The sequence below is a fragment of the Lonchura striata genome, chromosome 6, assembly GCF_046129695.1.
Source record: "Lonchura striata isolate bLonStr1 chromosome 6, bLonStr1.mat, whole genome shotgun sequence".
Lineage (NCBI taxonomy): Eukaryota > Metazoa > Chordata > Aves > Passeriformes > Estrildidae > Lonchura > Lonchura striata.
In genome coordinates, this window is record NC_134608.1 from 10,918,159 (window position 1) to 10,943,859 (window position 25,701).

The following is a 25,701-nucleotide window of genomic DNA, read 5'->3' on the forward strand; positions in this document are numbered from 1 at the left end:
AGTTGAGTTGAAATGCAGTGTTTCTTTTCATCTGCCTAGTGAAAAAGCCATAAGGACTCTGACACTGACCAATCCATGTGATGTACTTCATCTTTCTGCAGCCTCTACCCTCAATCCAGTGCCAAGAGCATGGGATACTCCCTGTGCCAGACAGCGCTGTAAGATCAAAGCAACAGACCAGCACTTGTGCTCCACTCCTTAATGTCCCACAGCCCAAGAAAAAACACAGCTGAGAATCAGTTCAGCTAGAGCTACATCTGCTATACATTCAAATAGCAACCAAACAATTAGAATTATGTGGGAAGGGCTGAGTAAAAACTTAAAAACTCCTATTTTGACAGACACAGGAAAATATCCATGTGGCAACTGAATTTAGAAAGATAAGGAGTAAACAGGAAAAAAGTACCATATGTCCAGGTTTCCTTTCATGGATAAGAAAATAATTTCATGCTTGTGAGCCATACTGTAAATATACTTAGGGGAGACTATCTATGAATAACAGAAACAAAGAGTCTGTTTGCCTTCTCCAAGAAAAACAGCATAGTCAGAGCTCATCACAGTAATAACACACTGGCACCTTCAGAAAAAGCTGATCATGAGGAACATAAAAATATTCAAAAAATTTAATTAAACCCAGTAATTTTTCTCATCGCTACAGCCTTGACAAGAACATTTTGCAGCATTAGCTGCTGCTTGTCCTCATGGGTGACTTTGAAACACTGAAATGAAAAGAACCCTTCACTTCTTGTTTTATTTTGCTATGAGCAAGGCCAGTTAACACAATGGTATAGTCTTGCAGTTTTCCAAGACAAGAATTTTGGATATCTGTACACAGGACAGTTTTTTATGGTTGTTTAAGATCTTAACACTGAAGATTTTTTTTATCATCAGCAGAGTTAGAACTTCCTTAGAAAAATAAAAAAGAAGTCTGCAAATTGAAGTTAGAAATGCTTCTATATGCTCACAATGATTCTGTGAAGTACTCCTACTGCAACTTGTGATATGTTCTATTGTGTCTAGTTTTTAATTCTCTAAGGATGGAAAATGTTTTATGTTTGGCAGCTTCATACATTGCTTGCAGTGTGTATCAAACTAGAAAAAAAAAAGCTGTTCTAGTTTAATATCTCCATTACTGTGAAAAGCTCTGGTGTCTCAGTTTCCCAGCTGTTTCAGTTATTGTGCAAAAGCATTCAGCACATACACTTTGGCCCCGCAACACTTGCTGTCAATATAAAACTGCACTAAGGCCAAAGGGAGTGTTTGTATGACATTGCCCATGTGCGTCATAGACAAGACCACAAGAATAAAGACTGGTTATTTGGCTTATATTTTATCTACTACAAAAACTGCCAATAACTACACTAGAACTACTACAATTGTTAGAAGTTCCTAACTGTGGTAAATTTTATTGCTTGCCAGAGTTTAGAAGTTAATTCCACTCTCCTCCAATGTTTACAACCTGTCACAATGTATTTAATGAAATATCATAAAGACCAGCTGGTACACGTGTCCAAACTATTTCTGAATGAAGAGTTCCTTCCAGAGATGTTTACTAAGTTAACAGATAACCTTAGCACATCATGACACTTCCACAGTATTTTCACAAACCACTGATTTTCTATCCTATATTTTAAGTCTCCTAACCCTTCCTTCAGCATTTATAGTTAACTAAATATAAAAAGAATCCACTGTTAAAGTCTCATTTGCTGTTCCAAATGTGCTGGTTTGTCACTTCAGTAATTGTATTAGTCAATGGTCTTTTTTTGATTTTCTCTAATGAAATAAAATCCAGTCTTTGTTCTGAGTCTCCCATTTTCTACTCTTCCTCTGTCTAAACTCAACTTCTACCACTACCCAGCTACCGCCTCATGAATTCCACATATTTTGGTTTTTAAGTCCCCTTTGTGACTCTTGCAATTTACATCTGTCAGCATCCAAAGCTGCTCTTGTAGCTGGAACCATCTCACACTCCTCAGTTCCTAGAGGACCTTCCAAGGCCTCAGAATTCATCCTCTTTCTTAGTCTCCACCACTTATTCTTCCAGCTCAACCAAACTATTAAACACAGGGTAACTGATTACCAGCTATGAAAATATGCAAATTTTTATTATCCAGAAAAAGACTTTTCTTCATTCCTCTACAATAACCCTATCTGCTACCTGATGCATCTTTTGAAAGCTTACATTTTATTTTTAAACACAGAAAAAGGAAAGTTTGATAGGGTTTTGTCTTCCCATCCACAAAAAAAACACGGGATGAATTATTTCTTGTCACATACTAAGTAAAATTTTAAAACTCTGCTGTTAGATAAGGATTCTCACTCTTCATAAAATGTATATGCAAACTCTGTGGCAAAGTAGTCAAAAAAATAAATTAAGAACAAATTTTGTTCTCTATAACCTATTCACCCTGTCAATCAAAAAAAGGGAAAATTTATTAACTATAATTGCTTGACATTGCACACAAATTAATTTCATCTTGAGTTGTTTACAGACTAACAAAACACTTCTACTGATTGTGTAAAAACATATGAATGATAACTCAAAGCCATACTTTTATTAAAAATACTACTAGTATTAGGTAATTTTATCCATACTAACCAAATGTATAAGGGACTAGAACATCTACCATTTGGCCTATAGATGCAAAACATCTGCACAAATGCCACAATTCTCTGCTTTGGAGCCTAAAGTCTTTGATATCCCTCTAATGACAGCTGTGTATCACATGTAGTCTGTAACAGCTTTAGGATTAATTGTTATCTGTTTTTCCTACCTCATTAATCAAAAGCAAACAGCAGATATAATCTATTTTCCCAGGCAGATTTTGGAACTGGATGCATGTGTTCAGTCTATGTCAGCCACAGTTACTCTGAAGTACGTATAGAGCAAATCAGCTTGTGCTAAGCAGCTGTCCTGCAGAGATAAAGTGGAGAAAAATACCACATTAAAAACAATCACCAGAGTCCTTCCTTCTCAACTCTCAGACTTCTCAAGTTCTTAAATATTGCATTCAAGGCCATGCTTTGAAAAGTAGCTTTTTAATTTTTTTTTTTTCCTGGTCTTAAAAACTGGAATAAGGCTCAATGCTGCCTAACAGAGGGAACTAAAGTGAGAGATAATCCTGTGGTTCAGCAGACAGGCAGTGCCCAAAGCTTCAGTGCCAGGATATGCCACAGACTGCAGGAAACTAAAGCTGTCACTGCATCTCTCTCAGCCCAAGGGTCCTCTTTGTACTAGAGTGACAACAGCTTCATTTTTTTTTTACATCTTTGACATTAAAACTTACATTTAAGTTTTTTAGAGCACAGACAAACTCCCATATATCAACAGTCTCTGTTCTCAGCTGGATCCTGCCAGCTAAAGAGGAAAGCAGTTTTCTTTTCTAATATTTCTCACACGTTCAGCCCCAGAGCAGGCTACCCCACTGTCACAACTCCAGAGCTTTTCACAGCAGAATGCTGCAGAGCAAAGAACACAAACCCAACCCTGCCAAAGGAGCTCTCCTTCATGTATCCTGCACAAAGGTCATGGTTACCCAATTGACACACACTTGGCTTTACACAGTTCATGAAATGTTGCATTTTTGGCTTGTGAGAAACAGAGCGCTCTCTCTGAAACTTTAAGAGTTTAATAAGGGATAAAAGGGACAATATCCAGTGCTGGGGTGTTTAGCAATATGCCAAAAACACACCATTAGCTTAAACAATGTTATTATACACTGTAACATTACAGGGGACACACATATTCATAAGAGTTTGCACATATTCAAACATTCCTGTGAGTTTACACATTCTAGGAACTCTTTTGCTTGGTTTTAACTTGTCTGCATGCCATCTTGTAGATCAAATCAATATATTTTATTTCTTCTTGAGGCTCCATTCTGTTGTTTTGACACTTCCTAATAACCAGAGAGTCAGTAGAAAATTTTTCCTCTTGTGTCCTGGTTCTTATCACTGTTATCCTATCATTCAGATAAGATGGTCCACAAATGTGAGAAACAACTTAGCTATTTCACATCATTATCTGAGCTAGTTACACAAAAAAAAACATTATATAGTTTTTATTTTAATATTATGCTAAGGCCTAAGACACAATATATATTTATCACACTATTATTATATAAGCTATATGGTACGTACATAAATTGACAGATTATATTATACAAAAAGCAGTTAAAAAGAAATGCAAATTATACTATATCAGAATATTTGTGACCAATAATAACTTGCAAAACCTAACACATAAATGCAAAAGCCAATAACTACATTTGTCATTTATAATATGGCTCAAATGATGTTTGTTTCTTTTTCCTCCGTGACATAATAAAAAATAAATAACAAAACAAAAAATCTCAGTGAAGAACATGGAAAGGGTAGAAAAGGGGAACCTACAGTTACTGCACATGCTTATAGAAGAGATGGGAAAATTCAGCTGATGGTCTTGTGACACCCTACGAAAACTTCACAGAATCCTAGAATGGTTTGGGTTAGAAGAGACTTTAAAAGAACATCCAGTTCCAACCCTCCTGCCATGGGCAGAGACACCTTCCACTAGACCAGATTACTCTGAGCTCCATCCAAGCTCACTATGAACACTTCCAAGAATGGAGCACCCACAGCTTCTCTGGGCATCCTGTTTCAGCACCTTGCTACTGTCACAGCGAAGAATTTATTCCTATTATCTAACATAAAGCTGCCCTTCTTTCACTGTGAAGCTATTCCCCCTTGTCTTAACCCCCCCTCCTCAAATGCATTTCTAAAACATATTCTACTGAAACATACTCAGATGTTTCAAACCGCTCCTTCCTAGCAGGAGCCTTCTCGCACCTGTGCGGCTGCAGCCCCCGCCACAGAACAGAGCCAGCGGCTCCCGGCCGGACACCCGCGGGGCTGCCTCGCCTTCCCGCCGGCTTTACCTCGGCTTATGCCGGATTTACCGCCCAGACACAGAGCCCCGGCAGGGCGAGGGCGCCGCAGCCCCTCCAGGTACCAGCGGCCGAGCCCCGCCGGAGCCCGCCCCGAGCCCCCGCCCGGAGCCCGCCCCGAGCCCCCTCACGGAGCCCGCCCCGAGCGCCCTCACGGAGCCCTCAGCGAGCCCCTTCACGGAGCCCTCAGCGAGCCCCCTCACGGAGCCCTCAGCGAGCCCCCTCACGGAGCCCGCCCCGAGCCCCCTCACGGAGCCCTCAGCGAGCCCCTTCACGGAGCCCGCCCCGAGCCCCCTCACGGAGCCCGCCCCGAGCCCCCTCACGGAGCCCGCCCCGAGCCCCCTCACGGAGCCCGCCCCGAGCCCCCTCACGGAGCCCGCCCCGAGCCCCCTCACGGAGCCCGCCCCGAGCCCCCTTCACGGAGCCCTCAGCGAGCCCCCTCACGGAGCCCTCAGCGAGCGCCCTCACGGAGCCCGCCCCGAGCGCCCTCACGGAGCCCGCCCCGAGCCCCCTCACGGAGCCCTCAGCGAGCCCCCTCACGGAGCCCGCCCCGAGCCCCCTCACGGAGCGCCGCCCGGAGCGCCGCCCGCAACAGGCGCCCGCGGCAGGCCCCGCTGGCGGCGCCCGGGGAGGGGAGCGGAGCGGGCCCGCCCTCAGCGGTCCCCCCGGCTCCGCTGCACTCACCGCTCCGGGGCGCGGGCTGCGGCTCAGGGAGGGCGGCGGGGAGCGGCGTCGCCGAGCCCCGAGGCGGCGGAGCGGCGGCGGCCGCGGTGCCTGCGCCGCTCGGGGCCGGGCTGGGCGGGGCCGGACGTGAGCGAACTTCCGCGGGGCGGCGGGGTCGCCATGGCGGGTGAGTGAGGGGGGAGCTGCAGGGGGTGAGCGCGGGAGCAGCCAGAGGCGGGGTCCCGGCGTTTTCTCAGCAAACCAACGGGGTTCAAAGTGCCCGTGGTGCTCCGCCAGCCCGCCGGGCTGGTGCTGTCACACCCCGGTGTGCGCCGCGTGTAGCGCCTCGCTCATGCTCCGGTGTAACGGGGTCCCCCATGTGTTTTACCACCTTTCTGTATAAATATCTGAAGGGTGGGTGTCAAGAGAATTGAGCCAGGCTCTTCTCGTTAGTGCAAACTAACAGAACAAGAGGCAGTGGGCAGAAACTAATGCACAGGAAGTTCCACGTGAAGATGAGGAAGATTTATTACTATGCAGTGACCGAGCCCTGAAGCAGATGAGCAGAGAGATTGTGGAGTCTCCTTCGCTGGAGATACCCGGGTATCGCTGGAGAACCGTCTGGACGCAATCCTGTGCCATGTGCTCTGGGATGGCCCTGCTTGAGCAGGGAGGTTGGAGCAGCTGGCCCACTGGGGCCCCTCCCCACCTGACCCTTTCTGTGGTTTTGTGTGGACTTTATATCTTTGGATGTGAAGAACTCTTTTCAGGCATCTCTGTGGATAAAAGCTGAAGCTAGCAAACATTCAGGCAGGGTATTTGGCTTGGCTTTGAGCCGTGCTTTGGCTGCCAGGGCAGGACCTGAGGTGCAAAGGTGGAGCTGCTTTGTGTGATCAGACGAAGTGCTGCAGGTTCTTACAGCTGTCTGCCCTCCAAGGAGACACCATGAGACAAGGACTTTGTGCTCAGCAGTAAAGCACCCACCACCTTCAGCAGAACCCTGCCTTTCCCCAAACTCTTGCAGCTCACATGTTGCTGTGAATGAATTCTGACATTCATGTCATGAGCACTGCATGCATGCACGGTAATTGCTGCTGTGATTTCTCTCTGTCGTGCACTGCATTAGCATCTGTTGGTCATTTGATGTCAGGAGACTGCTGGATCTTACAGCACTACAAAGCACTGCTGTCCGTGCTGCAACTACACATCGCAGAATGTGCTTGTGCTTGTTTAATAACATGGTTTTCTTGCAAATAGCAATGGATGAGGAATTAGATTTCATGCCAAATGTAAATTCCATTTTACTTTAATCAATATTTGCCATTAAAGCAAGGAGATCCTTCACACAAATAGCTGGTGGACACTGATTTGTTTCTGTCTTTAAATGGCTTCAATATCTTTATTTTCTCATACAGCAAAAAGTCCTCCTGATAGTACTCCAAGAAGGCCTGTTTTATCTGTCAGTGCAAGAAAAATTAAAGATAATGCAGCAGACTGGCATAATTTAATGATGAAATGGGAGAGACTGAATGATAATGGATTTACTACAGCAAACAAAATAGTCAACATGAGGATCAGTGAGCAGTAAGTATGCTAATACACATGAATAAAGACAGCATAAAGATTGCTTTTATTGAGAGATTAATCTGCTGTCTTCACTAGAAAGTTATTTTAGGAGATGGGAAAAGAACACGTCACAGTGGATAAACTAGCTCTTGGATCAAACTCAGCAGTTGCAATTTTTTGGTTACATAAACTATTTACATTCAAATAATATCTAATACAGTAATATTTGCAATAAGTGGGAAATGCTTATTTTACATAGTCAAATGTAACATATTTTAAATACTTATATAATGTACCAAGTTAAATCTAATTCTATAAATCTTAGCCCATGTGAGTTCCCTTATTCTCTTGCATGTTTTACAGTGAGGTGTAAAAAATTCAAGTCAAAAGTTCAGAAGAATTTAAGAAAGAATCAATCATTTGTACAGACAAAAAGTTTTAACAGTGATGACTTAAAACCAACAAAGAATCAACAAAAATACCACACCACAGCCACCATAAAAACCACAGAAAAACTGAAAAAATCCTCCAACTTTGGTAGAGTTTTTATTTTCATGCTGTAGTGAAAAACCTTAACTAACAGGGCTGTGAGCAGCTTCTCCAGATTCCTGACAGCTGGAGAGGGTTTGTCTGACAGGGTTCTGACAGGTACAAGCTGAGGAATATTTTGCTGTAACGGTGCCAGATGTTGCTTTTGCTCTTTAGCAGCTCTCTCTCTCCAGTCTGGTGTGGGAGAGTCTGCCAGACAGGGCAGATGTCTGCACATTGGCTGCTCTGGGGTCACAGATAAATGTCTTGGCTTAAATTTGCACAAAGGTGAGTTTCTGGTGAGGCACCAGATTGTCCTGTGGAGCAGCTGAAGCCTGGGCATACCTTGTTGATGATGAGAGGACAACCTCCAACACAGGGACAAAGTAAAGAGAGGAAAAGTGTTAAGATCTTAACACCTGCAAATGTTTTTTCCCACATGGCCAGCTATGCTTTGTGCTATTTTTATGTAGGAATTCTCATAAACAGCCTGTGAGTGAGAGATTTTGTAGGATCAGATCACAAGGATTTTAAATCTGCACTGCTCAAGTAAACCTATATGTAGTTGTTTATGCTGCCTCATGTTTCTGTTTCAGATTTCAAGATAACAAATTGGAGATAGCATGTGATAACAGTGCCACAGAACCTGAAAAGCCAACCCCAAAATACAATGAAGAGCTGGACAATTGCTGTGCAGAATTACTTGAGACCTTAAAGCATATGGTAATACTAATTTTTCAGACTTAGTCTACATGAATCAATTCCAAGTGTGCTCAAGTAACAAGGAAATGTCCCGAAGTGTTTATTGTAGGCAGAAAACTGGGATTTTCATTCATAGTTCTTTGGCTTCAAACCTAAATTACTGTAAATCCAGATTTTGTGTGATCAGAGGAATTTATTTGCATTTATTTGATTGATTGGTAAATTTCAAAGTTGGTTTTACATCTTCTGTCAGCTTATAGTTCTACTCCCCCCTTTATAAAGTGATGTGGAAACAAATCATACAAAGAATGCATTCCAAAGGTGCACCTGTTTTCTGTTTCTCATCCTGGATATTCCCTCTGTTTAGAACAAAAGAATCAGCAAAGCATAAAGCAGTGCTTTACCTGCCATCATATCCTTGCAGCTGTCTTTGATCATAATGCAGTCACATATTTAGCCTGCCTACCTGTATTTGCTGTGCAGATCTCCTTCTCTGGAGATCTTTTTCTGGATACCTTGCTAGGAATTAATGTCACCTGTCAGTTTGACAGGAAGCAAACAATTTTTTTCTGCCAGATACTGTAATTCAAAGTTGTTATTAAAAATAACTTTTACAGCCTTTTGCCAAACTGGAGGCCCATTAAAAGGATGGTAGATCTATTTTTTATATAGTCAGGATATAGACCTCCAGTACTTAGAAAAAGCAGGAAAGTGGCTAGATTTCCCTTAGATTTTTTTTTTTTTCTGTGGGTAAAATGGTTGGGTATTTTTTTTCCTTGATGTACTCTTATATTCAGACTACAAATGCATTGATGAAAGTTTCTACTCTTCCTGAGGAGCAGGAGTCTAAGCAGTCAGTGTTAGATTGGATACTAAACATAGCTACTATGACCTAATTTATTTTTCATTCCTTAGGAGTTTATATGAGCTTACAGGCTCAGAGATGTATCTGTGGTTTAGCCTGCTTGATGTAAAGATAGTGCCTGCAAGCTCATTTTGGTGTAAATATTCATACCCAAATGCACAGTCAGATGAACATGAAGGAAGTGGATGGAATTACCTATTTTTTGAAGCAAGCTGTTAGATCACCCTAGATATATTGTCAGTAGTAGCTTGAGCTGCTTTTCTCACCTGCTGCTGATGTTTTGAAATAAAAGTCATCTTGATATGGTAATGTACAAAAATATCTTGATAGGGCTTGTGCTATACCAGTGTGATGTTTTTTTCCCAGTACTAAATTGCTATAGGAAAAGGTAGGGAGGTGAAAAAATGAGAAGGCTTTAGTATATTTCTACATGTGGGAAACAAAAGAATGTCCAAAACAGTGTCATATCTGCAGGGTTCAAAATTTCTGGGTATCTCATATTAAGTGTTTATCTAGATTTCAGTTTTGATTCCTGTTTGGAGTTAAAAAATTGTGAGTTAGAAATGTCAGTATTAAATAGCCTTCATAAATAGTGTGTTTTCAAAAAATGTTTAAGATTATAGTAGCCTAATGTTGCTGAGATACTCATTAACATTCCGTGTTTATCGTTTACAGACAAAAATACAACTGAAAATGGAAAAGCTTACTTCAACTACTAAAGCAATCTGTGACTTGGAAACATTCCACCACAGAGCTGGGAATTGCAAGGCTCCCTTCTTTCATACATGGCCCACACCATACTTCTGTAAGTAAAATATTGATTATCTTAGCTAATTACATTGTGTCATCAGTGTCATCTAATTTATGACTGAAAAATAAACCCTCTTATCTGGATGTCTTTTGCCTGAGAGGGAGAGAGTGCTGTCTCCTTTACAATTGACTAATCAATAAACACATGAATGCATCACTTGGTTTAGGGTTACTGCTGATGACTGCCAAGCATTGTCTGACATGCAACAATTACAGCATAGAACTAAATTTGTCAGCAGCTTACAGTGTCCAAGCTGCAACAGCCACATCCTCTGCAGGCAGAGATGAATTTGCAACTTGCTGATGTTAAATTGCAGGCTTAACTACTTGACTTCTTACTTGACATTGAAATTAAATCCTTGAATACAAAGAGCAAGCTATACATCAGTTAATTCTCAAGCAGACAAAGAAAAATACCTCTGATCTCAGTGTCAATCAAGACAAGTAAAGAAATGTTACACTCTACTGTTAATATTAATTCTTTTAGTGTTCACTTGATGGCAAAAGGTACTGCCTCCCAACTGGTATTACCCACTTTAAAACTGTCTGAATTCAAGAGAAGCCTGATTGCATGCAAACCAACTGCCTTCTTTGTGAAAATCATACCTCTGCCTCTTACTTCATTACTACAATTTAGCAGAAATCTTAATGTATTCGTTTCTGCTAGCTTAAAATAATAAGAATGATAAAGACAACTGCTGTCAAAACACCCATTGTGACTGAATCATTTAGTGATGCTGTCTGCTCCATGAAAGACTAAATCCTTCTGAAGATAGTGATAGTTCAGGATAAGTTAGAAGCACAAAATACTTTGTGTAGTAATTTTTTAGGAATTCAAACAGTGAAAGATTACAGATGCATTTTAACCCCCCTACCAGTTTTACTAACTTAACTAGTAACAGTTTTAGCAATAAATGCTTTGGTTTTGGTCTGTTGGGGTGTTTTTTACTGTTGTTTTTCACTGTTGGTATTATTTATTGGTGATCATGCATTGCTGAAGTGCTTTACAGCATGTGAGGGCATCTTTAAGATTAGTTAAAATCAAGAGCAACTCTAAAATGTGAAGTTTGTATTGCAGGATAGCATTACCAAATTTTAAAATCAAATTTCAGTTATTTGAGGAATAGCTGTAACTGATAATATTACCGTGGGTCCTGAGACCAATACCATTGCTTATTCTATAATTAAATGTGAACTCGTATCAAAATCAGCAGCATGTAAAATACATCCCAAAGCTGAGGAAATTGTTTAGCATTTTATAGTCTAATGTAAAAACATCATTAATGCTGTTAAAAAAAAAAAAAAAAGGTGGCTAAATTTGGGGAATAGCTTATGTAAGGTAGGGGGGTTTTATGATCCATGTATTATAAGTAAAATTTAGCTTTTAGAGAATTGCTGAAATGTTCTGGTAATGTGCTTGGTTTTTCAAACCATTTCAGATGAGGTTTCTCTGAAGCTGTCTGAAATGTACAAGAAGGAACTACAACTCAAGCAAACAATTGTACAAGACATTGCTCATTGTGCTGACCATGATCTGATGATGGTGTATTTATCATCGTGGCTGTACCAGCCTTACATTGAGAACAGCAGCATGCTGCTGCTCGAAGCCATGCTGCTGGAAACAGGACACAGGCAGTGCTAGAGTTGCAAAGGTTACATGGCTGGCTTCTAGTGATGCTTAGATGAAACTAAACTGGCATATTGCAAGGCTTACCAAGTAAGTTCATTTTTTGTAAAACTTATTAAAAATACTTTTCTCATATTCCTTATTTTGTCTCAGCTGATACTTCTTTTTCTGTGTGGGACTATGTAGTTTTGGTTGTTTTTTATCTATTTTAAGGGCAACACAGAGGCTACATGTAGGAGGCTAAGTCCTCTATAGTCAGAAAGAGGTAAGCACTGCTTAGTAGTCTAGGGGATTCAATACAAATAGAATCTACAGCAAAAAATGTTACTTCCTCCCAAGTCTGGACAGCCTAAAATACCTACAGTCCCTTTTGCCACAGAAATTCAGCACTTGATCTTCTATGGGTTTGTTTTTTGGTTTTTTTTATGAATTAACAGGGCAAATTATTTTGTACTTGATTTATAAGTGGAGGAAAGGAAAGCACAAAAAGGATCCACGTAGTTTGGTATGTGATTTTGAAATGCTGTTGCAGACAATGGTGTAAATTCTGGTTTGGTTTTGATTCTGGTGTTGTTGGTTACTGCAGCAGTGTGAGGGTACATGACCCTCAGAGAGTGATCCAAGCCTGAACCAGCACCAAGGGAAGGTTTAGTACAACTCAGCATTCTGCACTCATTATATAATAAGGTCTTGTCCCTTTCAATTTTTTAACTTTTTTTTTTTTTTCAAGGCTGTGCCCCATCTTGTTTGCTCCCTGTCATAGGGCTCAGTGAGTTTTTCCTTGAGTTACTGGTACTGATGTCAATGTGGTTTTGGTTTGAAGGTGTGTCTCTGTCCCTCTGTACTGATAGGAAAAGCAGGGTTACTTATCTAATTAGCCCCAAGCTGAAACCTTGTAAGTTTAGTAAGAGAAATTCCTGCAGTAGCAGGACAGACAGGCATGAATTAAAAAGTTTTCTTGAAAAGTTATTCTGTTGAACAATGAGGTTGTTTCTGGCAGCTAATAAGAGTTCTATTCTTAGCCCACAATTTCAGCATATAAAAAGAAATTCTGCTGTAGCTCAAGGATGAAGTTAGGAACAGATTTGTTGGGTTCTGTTATTTTTTCAGTGGAAGCGTTCCACTTAGTTTAACAGCCATCTTATTTCATCTGAGTTGGGGCAGACCTGTGTCACTATGGAAACATCTCAGTACTTCAAAACTATTTTCCAAGGAGAAAAGATTGGTTCACATATAGAACTGTTCTTTTAAGATGAGGGTAGGTGTATTGTATTTCCCAGCATGTGCAAATTGATGGGGAAGACAAAATTGAAGCAAGTTTTCATTTTCTCCACAGGTGGAAATTGTGGTTTGTTCTCATTTCTTAAGAGGAAAAAAGCTCTTCAGGAAGGGGTCTTCATATTCACAGACCCTCTTGCTTATTGACTGTTGTTGGGTATTGGAAGATTACTGCAAAATCATTGCAGAGATGTTTTGTCATTCTAGCTCTAAGCAGTTGATTGTTATATTTGTAGCCCTCAAATATAATTATTACACAGTCAGTACAAAAGAGTATCATAAAGAATAGCTCACTGCAATAAAAGACTGAAAGACCAACAGAACTTTGCTTTGTATACTACCTTCACTTACAAGGTAGGTCTATCCTCTGACAATTACCACCTCCTAAAAAAAAGAGGGAAAAAACCCAGAACAAAAAGTCATTAATATACAGTACCTTTCACAACTACTCATGAAAGACAACATTTTGGATAATCAAATTTATCTTCTACTTATGCAGCGAAGAAAAAAAACACCAAACACAAAAGCCTAACCCAACTATGATTAAAGGTTTTGGTTTAGTAGAACAGTTTATTTAATCTGTAAATTGTCTTATGTTTGGATTCAATTTTAGCATTTTTCTTAGTGGTAACAATACCTTGAAAAAAAAATATCAGTACTCATACTCAGTTTAAGAACAATTCTCCTGTCCTTGGTAGACTTGTCTGATTGTCCCAGTAGTTGCATCTATTCAGCAATGAGGTGACACACACATTTTAAGGATATGTTACCACTTTTCAGTAATGTCTGCACATTTAATGTTGTTTGGTTTTTTTTTTCACCTGCTAAACTTATTGAAAGAAAAGACAGTGCTCTGGACAACATGCTGGTAGGGGGTCTCCACAAAAATATAATCTGATCCAAGGATCATACTGAAAGTATGACAAAAATTCAAGTAATTTGCCAAGTTTTCTCCCTGCCTAGAGCAACAGTCCCTTTGTATTATGATTAAACAGTACAAGGTAGCATGGAGTTATTGGAAAGGCTGAAGTGTGGAACTCATAAAGGATGCATCATCTGAAAGGGGAAAAAAAAAAGTATAATACCACTCTAACAAAAATAGACCATGACAGACTAAAGCAAAAAAAGAATTTGGTACCTCATTAGGGAAAATTAGATCACTGCTTATGCACCTTCCCATTTATGTCTATGTAACAGCAATTTTTAAAGGTGTGGCTGAACAGTAGACAAGCAACTTAAATACATTTCCAACTGTTCAGTAAAAATCAGATCTTGTTTGAGACTATTTTTGTCTCAACTCAGCAAATGCTTATTTCAGTAAGGATCAGCTAGGCTGTCACATTGTTCCCAGAATGCACAAGTTTGTGGATTATACTTAAACCTGCTCATTTTCCCAGGCAGATTTATGTGCATCAAGTCTAGATGCTAATGAATATTCAAGATAGCTTTTAAAAAGTGCAATAACAGTGTTTTGTAATCTCAGTGGCACAGAAAATGCACATTTTTAACATAGCTTTTATTTTACCCATATACAGCTTGCCAGTACACAGCACATCACTGCTGAACAGCAGTACAACTTACTGCATTTTTAGATGGCTAAAGAGAAAAGGAATTATGTAACAAAAGGAGACAGTGCAAGTTTTAGGGTTGACAAGATTTCCACTTTCTACCCATCCCCAACATATAAAGCAAACAGAACAATGTTAATTCTAGAATTTTTGGTTGCAATGCTGCTAAATTTATATAAACATAAGTTATAAAAAGTACAGGGCATAGAAACAGTTTACAAATAAGTTAAATTTCAATTATCTCAGTATTCACATTAGAAAAATATTCATTTTATAACCAGTCTTTTCCAGAAGAAAGCTTATAGGATTTTCTAATTTATGGCTCCAATTCACTTTGCGAGAGCAAAATATCTTCACTTTGGCCACCTGCTTCCATTGCCAGTAGTGCTTCCACTGTTTCCAAAGGTATCCCTTCGGGTGTGCGAATGTGCATTGTCGTACCACTGGAATCAGTCACAATAACGATGCCTTCTGCCTGAGACAAAACAGCAGTGTCTGGATGAGACAAGATAAGCCCATCTGAAGTCTGAATAAAAATTTGTTCGTGTCCCTGAGACAAAAAATCATGGCTCTCATCAGAAATCTCAAAAGCTACAGTTTCATCTACAGTAACTGTATTTGCCAGCTCGTGTGTTTCCTGTGTCACGCAGGAATATCCACTCTCGTTTTTGAAAGCATTTTCCTGGTTTCCATGAGCAGACAGGGAGGCTCCCTGGACAGCGTCCTGGTGCGACTCAGCCTGAGCACTGTGGGGGTAGTTTATTGGCACGACGTTTGTTGAAAAAGCTTTTTCAAGTTCCTGTAGCTCATCAGTCATATCAGCATTACGGAGTTGCTCAGAACGTTCTTTAATTGCAAAATTCGGGTTTTCTTCTTGCAGTTGATGATATTTTGGACTGTGACCATTTTCTTCACTCGCTGGTAGGCCGGTGCTCTGCCTGGCCACTGCCTGCTCCATCAGGGAGCTGTGGAGTTCAGGAGCTGCCGGTCCTGCCGCGCTCCCGCTCACAAAGCGCGCCTGAAGCAGCCCAGCCGAGCCACCTGCTCCCACAGGCAGCACCACTTCAGCATGCAGCAGAGATGCTTCACCTGCCACATCTGGTCCCTGTATCCCTGCAGGCTGGGGATACTCTATCCTCATTTCCACAGTTTGGGAGAAGGTACCTGAATTTTCACCATCAATTCGAACTCCTGAATCAGCAAGTGAATTATGTTCCTCTGCTGTCTGTAATGTACTTCCAGTTGTACAGCAAGTGATATGCCTATCTTCTGAAATCAGGATTTCTCCATTTAATTGATTAAAGCCTGAAAAGGGGAAAGAAGTATTACTTTGTTAGGCAATCTGATATTGCATGCTAAAAAAACCTATATTTCAGCTATAATTTTGGAGGAAAAGCTAGACTACTTCCCTACTTTGCTTCCCCCAAATTAGCAAACCTGAAGCACCTTACAGGAGTTTCATATACCTTTTCAATGAGAAAGTCACTATAAAAATACGTGATGAATTGTCGAATAGTGATAGTTTATCAAGTATTTCTGTATTAAGAGACCTTACACTTAGAGGCAGCATTCTTCTGGTCATCCTGAAAACAACCTGGGCTGAAAGGCAAACTCATTTTTCTTTCATCTGTTATGCAGCCAGTAACATTAAAATATAAAGACTGGCAGGCACAAACTTGTGAGTTTCTCATCCTCATCACTTTAAGTAAGTTGATGGAAGCATTTAAACTTCTGTTTAAATTTCTATTCCTAATAAGGCTCATCCTGGACTCGGACATGTCATTATGTTACTACATATTAATTAGCTGTGCTAAGAGCCCCAGCAGCACTTTTGTCCTGTACCAGAAAAGGTAAAAACCTCAATAAATGCAGTGTTCTAGCAGTTACTTGACCTGGACCTGACCAGGGTCCCAAACCCTGAAAGTAGATGGACAATAACTATTAAGCTGCAGTAGTATGAGCAGTCAGTCTTTAATAATAAAGGTCAAAAGGAACAAGTTAGCTGGTTTGGATTTGGATTTTTTTTGTTATGAAAGATACGATTGCACAAAAAAGGAGACTTAACACTGCAGAGAGGACTATTTTTAACATTTTGCACTGTAGACTAGCAAACACCCTACTAGCAGGTGCAAGCAAAATGTAATTTTAAGAACTCATAGCCCAGAAGAAAATGATTGTGCAGCAAGAAGTAAGCATGGTCATGCAGAGAGCCTTTAAGAGAAAGAAAATCTAACCAAGGGAAACAACAATAACCACTGACTGAAAGACATACAAAGGGCAAAAGCAAAGGCACTTACAGCAACACCAAAACAAGGTATTTGCAAAGTGGATGGCACTGAGAGACATATCTTACTAGAGATTTACTTTTCTTTCACTGCTCCCCTGCCAATCTGAAGGGCAGCAGGATGAAACACGAATGAATAAAAAGGGAAACAGCTGAAGACTGTGGTGCAAAATGGTGCCTCAATTCAATGATTGATACAGGACAGCCTACACCAGCTCTCCCTTTCCCTCAAGTTCCACAAAGCTCTGGTAATTCTGCTACTGTAGCTGGCTGGGGCCAAGAGGAAGGATGTGCACTCTGCTTCCTCCTCCTCTGCTCTCCCACACATGGTCATGCACTCAGAGGGAGAGGACAGACAGGAAGCACACAGCACAGGACAGTACTATGCCCATAAGTAGTATCAATCACTGATTATCATGCATCCAGGATTGAGCTACTCTTGTCTGCATCATCTGTAACTTTTCCCTCCTCATGAGGCCTTTTCAGTTAAACAGCTGCTTTTGAAAGACCTGGGAAGCAAGTTAAGAGATGAAACTGTAAGACAAAAACCACAGTAGCTTGAAGAACAAAGATTTGTTCAGCTCCACCATAAACAGAACAGAACTGGAATATCTGAAGAGGTTACCATCTTTTTCAAACAGTGTACACAAATTCCCACTCCTTTCTTTCACTTCATCTTGACTGGCATAAGCATTGTTCACATTTTCTGTTACATCTTCTAACTTGGTCCTTTTGGCTGGTGGCAACACTTCTTCCCCTGAGCTCTGTCAATACAAGAGATGATTAACTGCAGCCCTGTAACACTTGACAATATTGGAAAAGATAACTGTGGGAACATCTTGACACTGAACTGATGATCCTTGAAAACAGGATTTACACTAAAGGTCTTCCTTAGAGGTAACGATTTAAACACAACCCTCACACTTCACCAAAACTCCAAGGGGACAAAACACAGCTCTCTGCTACAGCTATAAAAAGCCTGAAGCTCATCAACTGACTTGTCAGAAAGAAAGAAACTGTTTTCATGCCCCTCTATCCAATTAGCACAGCAATCACTTCTCCAGTGCCTGAATCTGCTGTAGGTTAGGCCATTTCCTCTAACACAGGCTGGAATCTGTGGAGCCCCCAGTTACCAGCACCTCCGTTAAGTTCTGTTGTCCCTGTATCAAAGATCTGTAAGACTTTGATCCTCAATCCTGAATGATTGAGGATCACTACCAAGTGTCTTCCCAAAGGACATACTTAGTGTGCTAGCTCATATGCCCTGCTATGATACCACAGCAGAGTACTTTCAGTATTTCTGAACACCACATTTTAACATTACTCAGATAATACCAGCGTGATTTTGTAAGGAATAACTATGCATTTTTAAAAGTTTTAATTTGTCTTAGTTTCATTGTTTATTTTCACAGAGGTGTTCCATACCTCAGCTAACCGTTTTTGTCCCAGTACGTCCACAGGAACTTGCTCACTAACCATTTTAATTACACATTGTGAATAAGACTCTGCACCTTGCATCTTCTGTTCTCCACTGAGTATTTCTGTGATTCCTAGAGATTCAGCAACCTTCAAAAACAGAAGGAAAATAGTAAAAGTTAGCCTCTCAGATCTGAATACATACATGCTGAAATACAGATTAATTTTCTTAAAACTGAACTAGAACTACATCATGGCAATCACCTCAGCTCAGTGCAAGTATTTAGACTCCCATGTTTTCTACTAGCCTTCACATTGACACATGACCTTCATCTGAAGGTGACTGTTGACAGCCAAACTTGAGAGAATTATGGTTATATATAGAATCCAGGGACAGTTACTTAGAGCAGTGTTTAATAATTATTGAGGTTCTCCATCATATAAAAACATCTAAGCCTTCTGTTTAGAGTATCTCTGCATAGTGAAGGCCTTTTCCCCCCTCCCCATATTCCATTCCTGTGCTTCATCCTTACATAGGTGTGCTACCATCCAGCTTCTCAAGGCTAGGTTTTGGGGTTTGGTTTGGTCTTGTTCTTCTTTTTTAAAGAGCATCATTCTATATTAAGAATGCACATGAACAGCAAAGAGAAGAAAGAAAGAGATTTCATCTGTCTTTCCAGATACAGCTCCATAAACAATGAATCTGGAGTCACTGAAATAATAGTTTGCAATTTTATTAACATAGTCACTACCTTTCACATTTGTTAATGTGACTGAACTGCATAGATGCATTCAGTTTGCCCTCATTTTGCAATCAAATTACTTGCCTCTAAATCAAGGTCACTAATTTTAAATATAGACCCCCCCCATTCCTGATCAAACATCAGGATGTACTTTGATTAGTGGTTAATGCTAAATAAATCTTGCAGTAACATGTAGCTTCATACTACCCTAGATATGCAAGGCAGGTATCAGCACTGCTAGAATTGTTTTCTTATCTCTCCAGTTGTATCCACTGATATATACTAGAATTGTGGTTTTATTATGGATTTCTTTTTCTTCTTGGTAAGTTGTTGGAATTTTCACAATAATGTCTATTTTTGCTAATTAAAAGTAATGTTGTTTTCAAATAAATTTACCTGTATGAGAAAGCTTATCAGAGAAAATTAAAAATGCAAGGTATCTAAAATAAAGCAAGCAAACCAAACAATCAATCATAATTCCAAACAGAGTGCTTTATTACCTTAGCATCTTTTATTTCAACAGGCTGTTGGCAATTCACAGAATCAGAATTACTGAGGTGATCATAAGCCATTTTCTTTACCATGTTATGCAAATCTTCAAACTCCCTATACACATCTGGAAAGTAAGCTTTGGCTGGGTGTCCTTTTTCCACCTAGGAATAAGAGGGGAATAAAAACGGGCATGTTTCTCCCTCCCTATACTTTAAAAAAGGATGAAATTAAGTTCTGTCAATTTTGTTCTGTTCAACATTTTAAAATAGAAACATTAAGTCAAAAGACTCTGGAATATTCAAAATGCCACTGAACCAGGCAGCAAAAAGTAAGGCTTTGAGTTGAGACCTACCAGAGTTTTGCCTGTGTAAGACTGAAGTGATGTGTAGAACATCTACATGCTGCATGATATTAATTTAGAAAATTCAATTATGTCTCTAAAGCAATCTTTTTATGTCTACCAATGGATGTATCCATAAAATAATTCAATATTTTTACATAAAAACTCACCTTCATCAACAGGAATTCATACACTGTAACAAGCTTTGTAAGACGTGGGAGAGCCAGCTCCATTAAGTCTTCATTATCACATTGTTGTATTAGCTGTCAAAATCCAAAATGAGATTATTAGGAAAAAGCAGCCCACACATTTTGCACCCCATTTTCAGAACATAAAATATCAGTACTTTTTTTTTATAAATATGCTGTATGTTTAGGCAGCTTTAAGAATAGATGCAAACTAACTCCAAAACGGGCTAAGTTAGAAAAGCTCAAATAATTACTACTCATGTACAGACAAAACTCAGTCCCACAAATGTGGCCAATTCATAGAAAGAACAGCAACCTCAGTAGCTTTAGTAGCCATAAAGGATCTATAACATACAAAAAACGAAGAACAAGTTGTGTTACTTGGATTGTAATCCCCATTCTATCATCCCTCAAGACCTTCTTTGTAGGTTTGTTTTGGGATTTTTTGGTTCTTTTCATTATTTCTTTTACTGTGTTGGAGGAGATACGTAGTAGTAGCTAGTTCCAGAAAAAGGGTAGCAGGAATATATCTACATGTCAGAAGTCCCTTTCCAAACCCAGTTCCCATTTTCCTTTCTTCCAGTATTCTGCTGGAAGTATTTTTTTCTTAAAAGACAACTTAATGTTTTCATCTTGGAAGCCCCATCTAAGACATTCACCTTGTCCATACATGAGGATGCAAAAAAAAAAATTTTTTTGAAAATTATTCATTGAAAATGAGTGACTAAAAAAAAAGGTGGAGGGGAAGTAAAAATACTCGTGAAGTAATTGCAGAAGAGAACCATACCTCTTTTAACCTAGCTTTTCTTCTGAATACATTGTGTTCTGCTGACACACTACTAAGTGACTTTGAAGGGGACTGACCAGGTCTGCTAAGCCTTCCAGAACCCCTGGATCTTCCACCCATCCTGGGTCGACCACGTCTCTTTGGTCGTTTGGGTCTTCCAGGTGCTTTTGGTGTTACAGGTCCCCAGTGTCCTGAAGTGGTTTCATTTGGTTGTTCTGCCAACAAGTGTCTGCTTTTCTCAGACTCTGATGCCTTAATTAAAAGAAAAAGTGGTTATTCACCATTTTAAACAGTTTTGAGGAAGACAATTTTAAAATTAAGTTTGTCATCTATGCAAACAATAAATAGCAACTGCAAAGCTGGACACAAGCATAACTTGCAAAGAAAGTTGTGAAATAAATCTAACACATTAGTTAAGACTCCTACTTCTGCATCACATATATGTCATTATTTGCAAAGTTAGCATTTTTGAACCACAAGATGTCATACAAAAGAAAAAAATTAAATAAACAGAATGAAACAAGTGGTTTAAGTGGGTTAAATACATTTAATATTTTTGAAGTAAAATATATCCTCTTTAGATAAAGAGGCTGTAGAAATAAAACTTAATTAGCAGTAAAACATACTCCATACTCAGAATAATTTGGGTTTCATTGTAACCACATCAAAACATTAGAAGAAAAACAAAACCTCTTGACACCATGAACAGTGACAAGCCCAGTAATTAAATACCAAAACGTACTGCCCAGTTATCACATTCCAAAATCCTGTCTTCCCTAGGAACACAGCTATGAAGCAGCTTCTGTTATAAGATCACACAGAAAGTCTAAGTACCTTTTATATGTTTAAGTTATAATGATAATTTCAGTGTAAAACTTTTTAACTGTTCAAAGCAGTGATTCCTTACTTAAGCATCTTCCCTTCCAAGCTAGAATTTCTAAAAATGTTCCAGTATCTTTCAAGAAATTAGTTTATAATAGTACTGAGTTACATCAGGCTTCTTTGCATAATCTGCACATTTGCATCCCAACATTCAGTAACTCCCTACTATTCTACTGATTAGGAAAGCTCTATAAATGGCAAATTTATGTCAGTTCTATCCAGGGATTAAATTACTAAATTAGTTCCAAATTTGACACAGGATTAGGGGTTGAGCATGGGGATCTTGATTGGCTTCCTGTCTGTATCAAACAACTACAATAATTCAGAGAGCAGACGTCAGTATTCTGCAATTCTCTTTTTTCAGAGATCATAACTAAGTGTAGAGGATGAGGGAAGGTTTGTTTGCTGTAAATTTTCACTTTCCTGAGAACAACTTCACAATTACAAAGACAAGTAACAAATGTGACACCCCTACATCTAAACGAGTACTTTTTCCTAACCAGCAGTTGCATCAGCTCTTGCTGCAAAATGTTAAGAGTCATTTCAATATTAAAAGAGAAACTTTTCTTTGAAGTGACCAGCTTAGAACAGGAAAATATTTGCAGCTGAGGCAGCTTCCACCCCAGAGACTCAAATTTTACCAGTGTTTGGTGTGCAGGGTTTCAAAGCCTCACTTTGAAAACATGCTCTAGGAAAAGTTGCAGTTCACTGTTGTGTTCCAAATAAGAGATTTTTTCTGTGATGACATTATTTCAGCAAGAGAAAATGAGAGAGCAGATGATGTGTTTCTGTCTACTAAAGGCTGTAACTGAACAACAGTGTTCTTATCCAAACGCAGAGAAGAATGTCATTTATGCAGACAAGATGAAAACTGTATGTCAGAAACACAGTAAGAAATGAACACTCAGTGAACATTTAGTTCTATGTGCCTGTGCAAGGGTACTCTTGCTGCAGCACTGCAAGAGACAATTTGATTTTTAAAGGACTTCAATGGGAAATTTGCCTAATGTAGTCTATCAGTGTATATTTCTGAGCAGTACAAGACTGTGCAGCTATAGAACTGCCATTCTACTTTCCACATAATTGACAGGTTTTCTAAGTAACACTTTACCTGTTCTCCACCCTTTGAATCAACAGTTTCTTCCAGACTGGTAGCTAGTGCTTTTTCATGACTTAAAGTGACAGCAGTTGAATCCAAATGTGCTGGACTCATAATTTCCTCTTCCACAAACATACTTCCATTAGGCTTATTTAGAGGTATTTTCTGAGGTGAAGGCTCCAGCTGTCCATGGTCTGGGTTAAGTTTATAATGTCTTGCTAATCCTCCTTTTCCTATGTAAGATTTTTCACAAGTCTGACATTTAAAGGTCTTGGGTTTCAGATTATAATTTGAAGAACTGAATAATGCATCCTTTCCCTTCACCTTTCCTTCTTCATCATCTTCTATACTCAGCTCAGAGTAGTCATCAGAATCAGACTGATGACCATCAGCCAAATCCTCCATTTTAATAAATTTATAATCTTTAGCTTTGTATTTGGGGGGGCGTGAAATCCGTCCAGAACGAGTTTTAACCTTCAAAGATTTCTTTAACTTGTCATCCTTTTGCTTTTTTTCAAGGCATGGTGTACTTGCTGAACTGGCTGCAGCCATGGTAGGATTTGGAGACCCTGAAACCGATGCTGTGACACAAGTAGCCCTCTGTCCATTCACCATCTTAGATGGGGGAATCTTGTCCACAGACACTGACCCATGAGATGGCAAAGGCCTCTGCATAAGCAACTGAAGCGGAGACTCAGAAGAACTGTGCACGAGTAGCTGCTGCTGCTCAGTTCCTGAAACAGGCTGTATCCTAATTAACTGGGGATTAATAATGCCAGCTCCTGGTATGCTAGATTTCCTACCAACTGGCTGACTCAGCGTTATAGTTTTGGACTGGATTGGTGCCAATGATGTCATTGACCCTTCAGTTTCCTTCATCTGTCTTGGCTGAACTTGGACACAAATGGCTTCCAGCTGCTTTTGTGGAAAAAAGGAAGAGTTGCAATTATACAAATACAGTATTAATAAATAAATACAATAGTTAAGAGATAATACACACATTCCCTTAAAGCAAAGCATGAAGAAACTGCTACACATCATCAACTTTCCATCTTAATGCATCAAAGCAGATTCCCTTCCTTCAAGCTACGGGTTTTCCTGCGCATTTTCTGCTGTGACTGAGGTTCAAGTAAAGCATGTAAAGTTTGCTCTGAGGCCATGTCACAGCTTTGTTTCCTGGTAGCAGGCCTGTCTGGAATAGCAGAGTCAATGCCTTCACCAAGGCACGTCCATAACCTTTAGCAAACCCCACACACAGGAAAACTACAGTCTGCTACATGACACAGCCCCAATACCCAGTCCAGGACATGTCATAATGTGTGCTCGCTTCACAAAAACTTTGTGGTGATGATTCACAGAATCAGATGTTACTGTTCATCTCCCTTACAGTTGCTCTGCCTCATCCAAATTTCTGCTTCAGTCCAAATCAATCACTTCATAACCTACACCCCAAAGGTGGGTTGAAAGCCCAGGGACTCTCTCACCTGCATGAGGCATGCAGTAACTTCCTGTGTATCACCACTTAACCACTACGAAACAGCTCTTCTAAGCTGTTCTTGGCTGCACGTGTTGTCAAACCGAAATACTGACCACAGCAGCTATTAGCTACATTCAAACACGGATTTTCCTAAACCACATTAAAAACTGTGCCTTTGAGCTATGGGAGTGGAGTCTACACCCTTGAGCAGGTGTGACTGAAAAGAACGGGAAGAAAAAATTATCAGAAAGGATTAAACTCGCCGGAGCCGTGGTTTTCATCACCAGCGGAGCGCCGCAGCCTCCCTCCCCCCAAGCCCCGGGGTTACCTTCTGCGGGAGGAGGCGGGCGGCCGCCGCGGCCCTGCCCTGCTGCAGGGCGACCTGCTGGGCCACGCTCTGAAGCTGCCGGGCGGCGTTCTGCATGAAGCCGCCCGCGGGGCAGGGCTGCGGCGGGGCCGCCGCCGGCTTCAGCTGCTCGTGGGCCTTGCTCACTTGCTCGATGACCCGCCGGAGCTCCGCGGGGGCCAGCGGCGCGGCGGCGGGACGGGGCGGCGGGGGCGGCCCCGGACTCTCCAGCAGCCGCCGCTGCTCGCCGGCGCTCAGTCCCGCGCCCTCCGCCCGCAGGTACAGCACGGCGCCGCTCGCCGCCCCTCCGCCGGCTTCCAGGGCGGCCAAGCTCTGCACCAGCTCCTCCGTCACCGCCAGCAGCTCCGCGCCGCTGCCGCCGCCCTCCTCTCGCCCCGCCGCCGCGCCGGGGGGCGCCCCGTGGGTCCCGGGGGGCTCGTCCTCAGCGGGCGGAGGGGGCGGCAGGGCCCCGGTGCCCCCCGCCCCGGGAGCCGCCATCTTGGCAGGCGCGGGCGGGCGGGCGCCGCATCGGCGGCTGCCCCCGGCGGTGTCGGCAGCGCGGGCGATGCGCGGGGCACCGGCGGCGGGGCCAATGGCGCCCCCGGCAGCGCCCGCCGCGCCCCCCGGGGCGGGGCCGCCCGGCGCCGACGGCGGCTCGCGTGGGCTAAACCCGGCGGAGGTGCGCCCGGAGCTCCTGGCCCCGCGGGCGGAGTTACCCCGAGTTGGGTTTCCCCGGTGCTTGAGCCGAGTCTGTACCGAGTCGCAGTACAAGAGGGACGTGGAGCTCCTAGAGCGGGTGCAGTGGGGGATGGTTGAGGGACTGGAGCGTCTGTCTTACGAGGAAAGGATGAGGGAGTCGCGCCTTTCCAGCCTCGAGAAGAGACGACTCAGGGGGGACCTCGTGTCTGTGTATAAATATTTAAAGGGGCTTATGCCAAGAGAATGGATCCACGCTCTTTTCGGAGGTGCCAGCCCCTGGGATACGGGACAACTGATGCACAGAAAGTTCCACCTGAACATGGGGAAGAACTTAACAGTGCAGGTTACTGAGCACTGGAACAGGTTGCTCCGAGAGATTGTGGAGTCTCCCTCAACTGGAGATATCCCCGAACGGG

General features: G+C 41.4%; 3 protein-coding genes across 8 annotated transcripts in view; 1 reads left to right on the plus strand and 2 right to left on the minus strand.

Moving 5' to 3' along the window:
- The window catches only part of TECPR2 (tectonin beta-propeller repeat containing 2), a 41,260-nt gene extending 35,558 nt beyond the window's left edge, over window positions 1-5,702 (minus strand). For 2 of the 3 annotated variants that reach the window (XM_077783956.1, XM_077783955.1), the window contains exons 1-2: window positions 5,610-5,702; window positions 2,775-2,914 (exon numbers count right to left, since the gene is read on the minus strand). The gene's annotated coding sequence lies outside the window, so the exon portion shown is untranslated. The remainder of the gene's footprint in view (window positions 1-2,774; window positions 2,915-5,609) is intronic. The other variant, XM_077783957.1, reaches the window with a different exon arrangement.
- Window positions 5,703-5,724: 22 nt separating this feature from the next.
- On the plus strand, window positions 5,725-16,530 carry CINP (cyclin dependent kinase 2 interacting protein). Of its 3 annotated transcripts, none has more exons than XR_002466411.3 (6): window positions 5,725-5,775; window positions 7,004-7,172; window positions 8,279-8,405; window positions 9,925-10,054; window positions 11,499-11,776; window positions 15,413-16,530. XR_002466411.3 is itself a non-coding variant. In XM_021541383.3 (5 exons), the coding sequence occupies exons 1-5, from the start codon at window positions 5,769-5,771 to the stop codon at window positions 11,699-11,701; spliced, it is 636 nt and encodes a 211-aa protein (XP_021397058.2). In that variant the 5' UTR covers window positions 5,725-5,768; the 3' UTR covers window positions 11,702-11,821. The 3 variants fall into 3 exon arrangements, 1 of the variants encoding a protein (XP_021397058.2); XR_004148373.2 differs by lacking the exon at window positions 15,413-16,530 and adding an exon at window positions 13,023-13,287; XM_021541383.3 differs by lacking the exon at window positions 15,413-16,530 and having other exon boundaries at window positions 11,499-11,821.
- On the minus strand, window positions 13,503-25,084 carry ZNF839 (zinc finger protein 839). 2 transcript variants are annotated; one of them, XM_077783959.1, is made up of 8 exons: window positions 24,569-25,084; window positions 22,776-23,681; window positions 20,783-21,034; window positions 19,978-20,070; window positions 19,476-19,628; window positions 18,293-18,382; window positions 17,442-17,580; window positions 13,503-15,837 (listed from the first exon to the last, which is right to left on the minus strand). In XM_077783959.1, exons 1-8 carry the CDS (start codon window positions 25,082-25,084, stop codon window positions 14,849-14,851), a joined length of 3,138 nt encoding a protein of 1,045 aa, XP_077640085.1. In that variant the 3' UTR covers window positions 13,503-14,848. The 2 variants fall into 2 exon arrangements, with proteins under 2 accessions (XP_077640085.1, XP_021397024.2); XM_021541349.2 differs by having other exon boundaries at window positions 18,242-18,382.
- Between the last annotated feature and the right edge of the window lie 617 nt (window positions 25,085-25,701).

Bases quoted from the DNA above. Each gene is read 5' to 3' on its own strand.
- ZNF839 (XM_021541349.2), bottom strand. From the start codon at position 25,084: ATGGCGGCTCCCGGGGCGGGGGGCACCGGGGCCCTGCCGCCCCCTCCG. The intron at 23,682-24,568 runs GTAACCCCGGGG...TTTCCACAAAAG, and splicing joins CCCGCCTCCTCCCGCAGAAG to CAGCTGGAAGCCATTTGTGT. The intron at 19,629-19,977 runs GTGAGTTTTTAT...TCTTATTCCTAG, and splicing joins ATGAATTCCTGTTGATGAAG to GTGGAAAAAGGACACCCAGC.
- CINP (XM_021541383.3), top strand. The intron at 8,406-9,924 runs GTAATACTAATT...TATCGTTTACAG, and splicing joins TTGAGACCTTAAAGCATATG to ACAAAAATACAACTGAAAAT. The intron at 10,055-11,498 runs GTAAGTAAAATA...AAACCATTTCAG, and splicing joins ATGGCCCACACCATACTTCT to ATGAGGTTTCTCTGAAGCTG.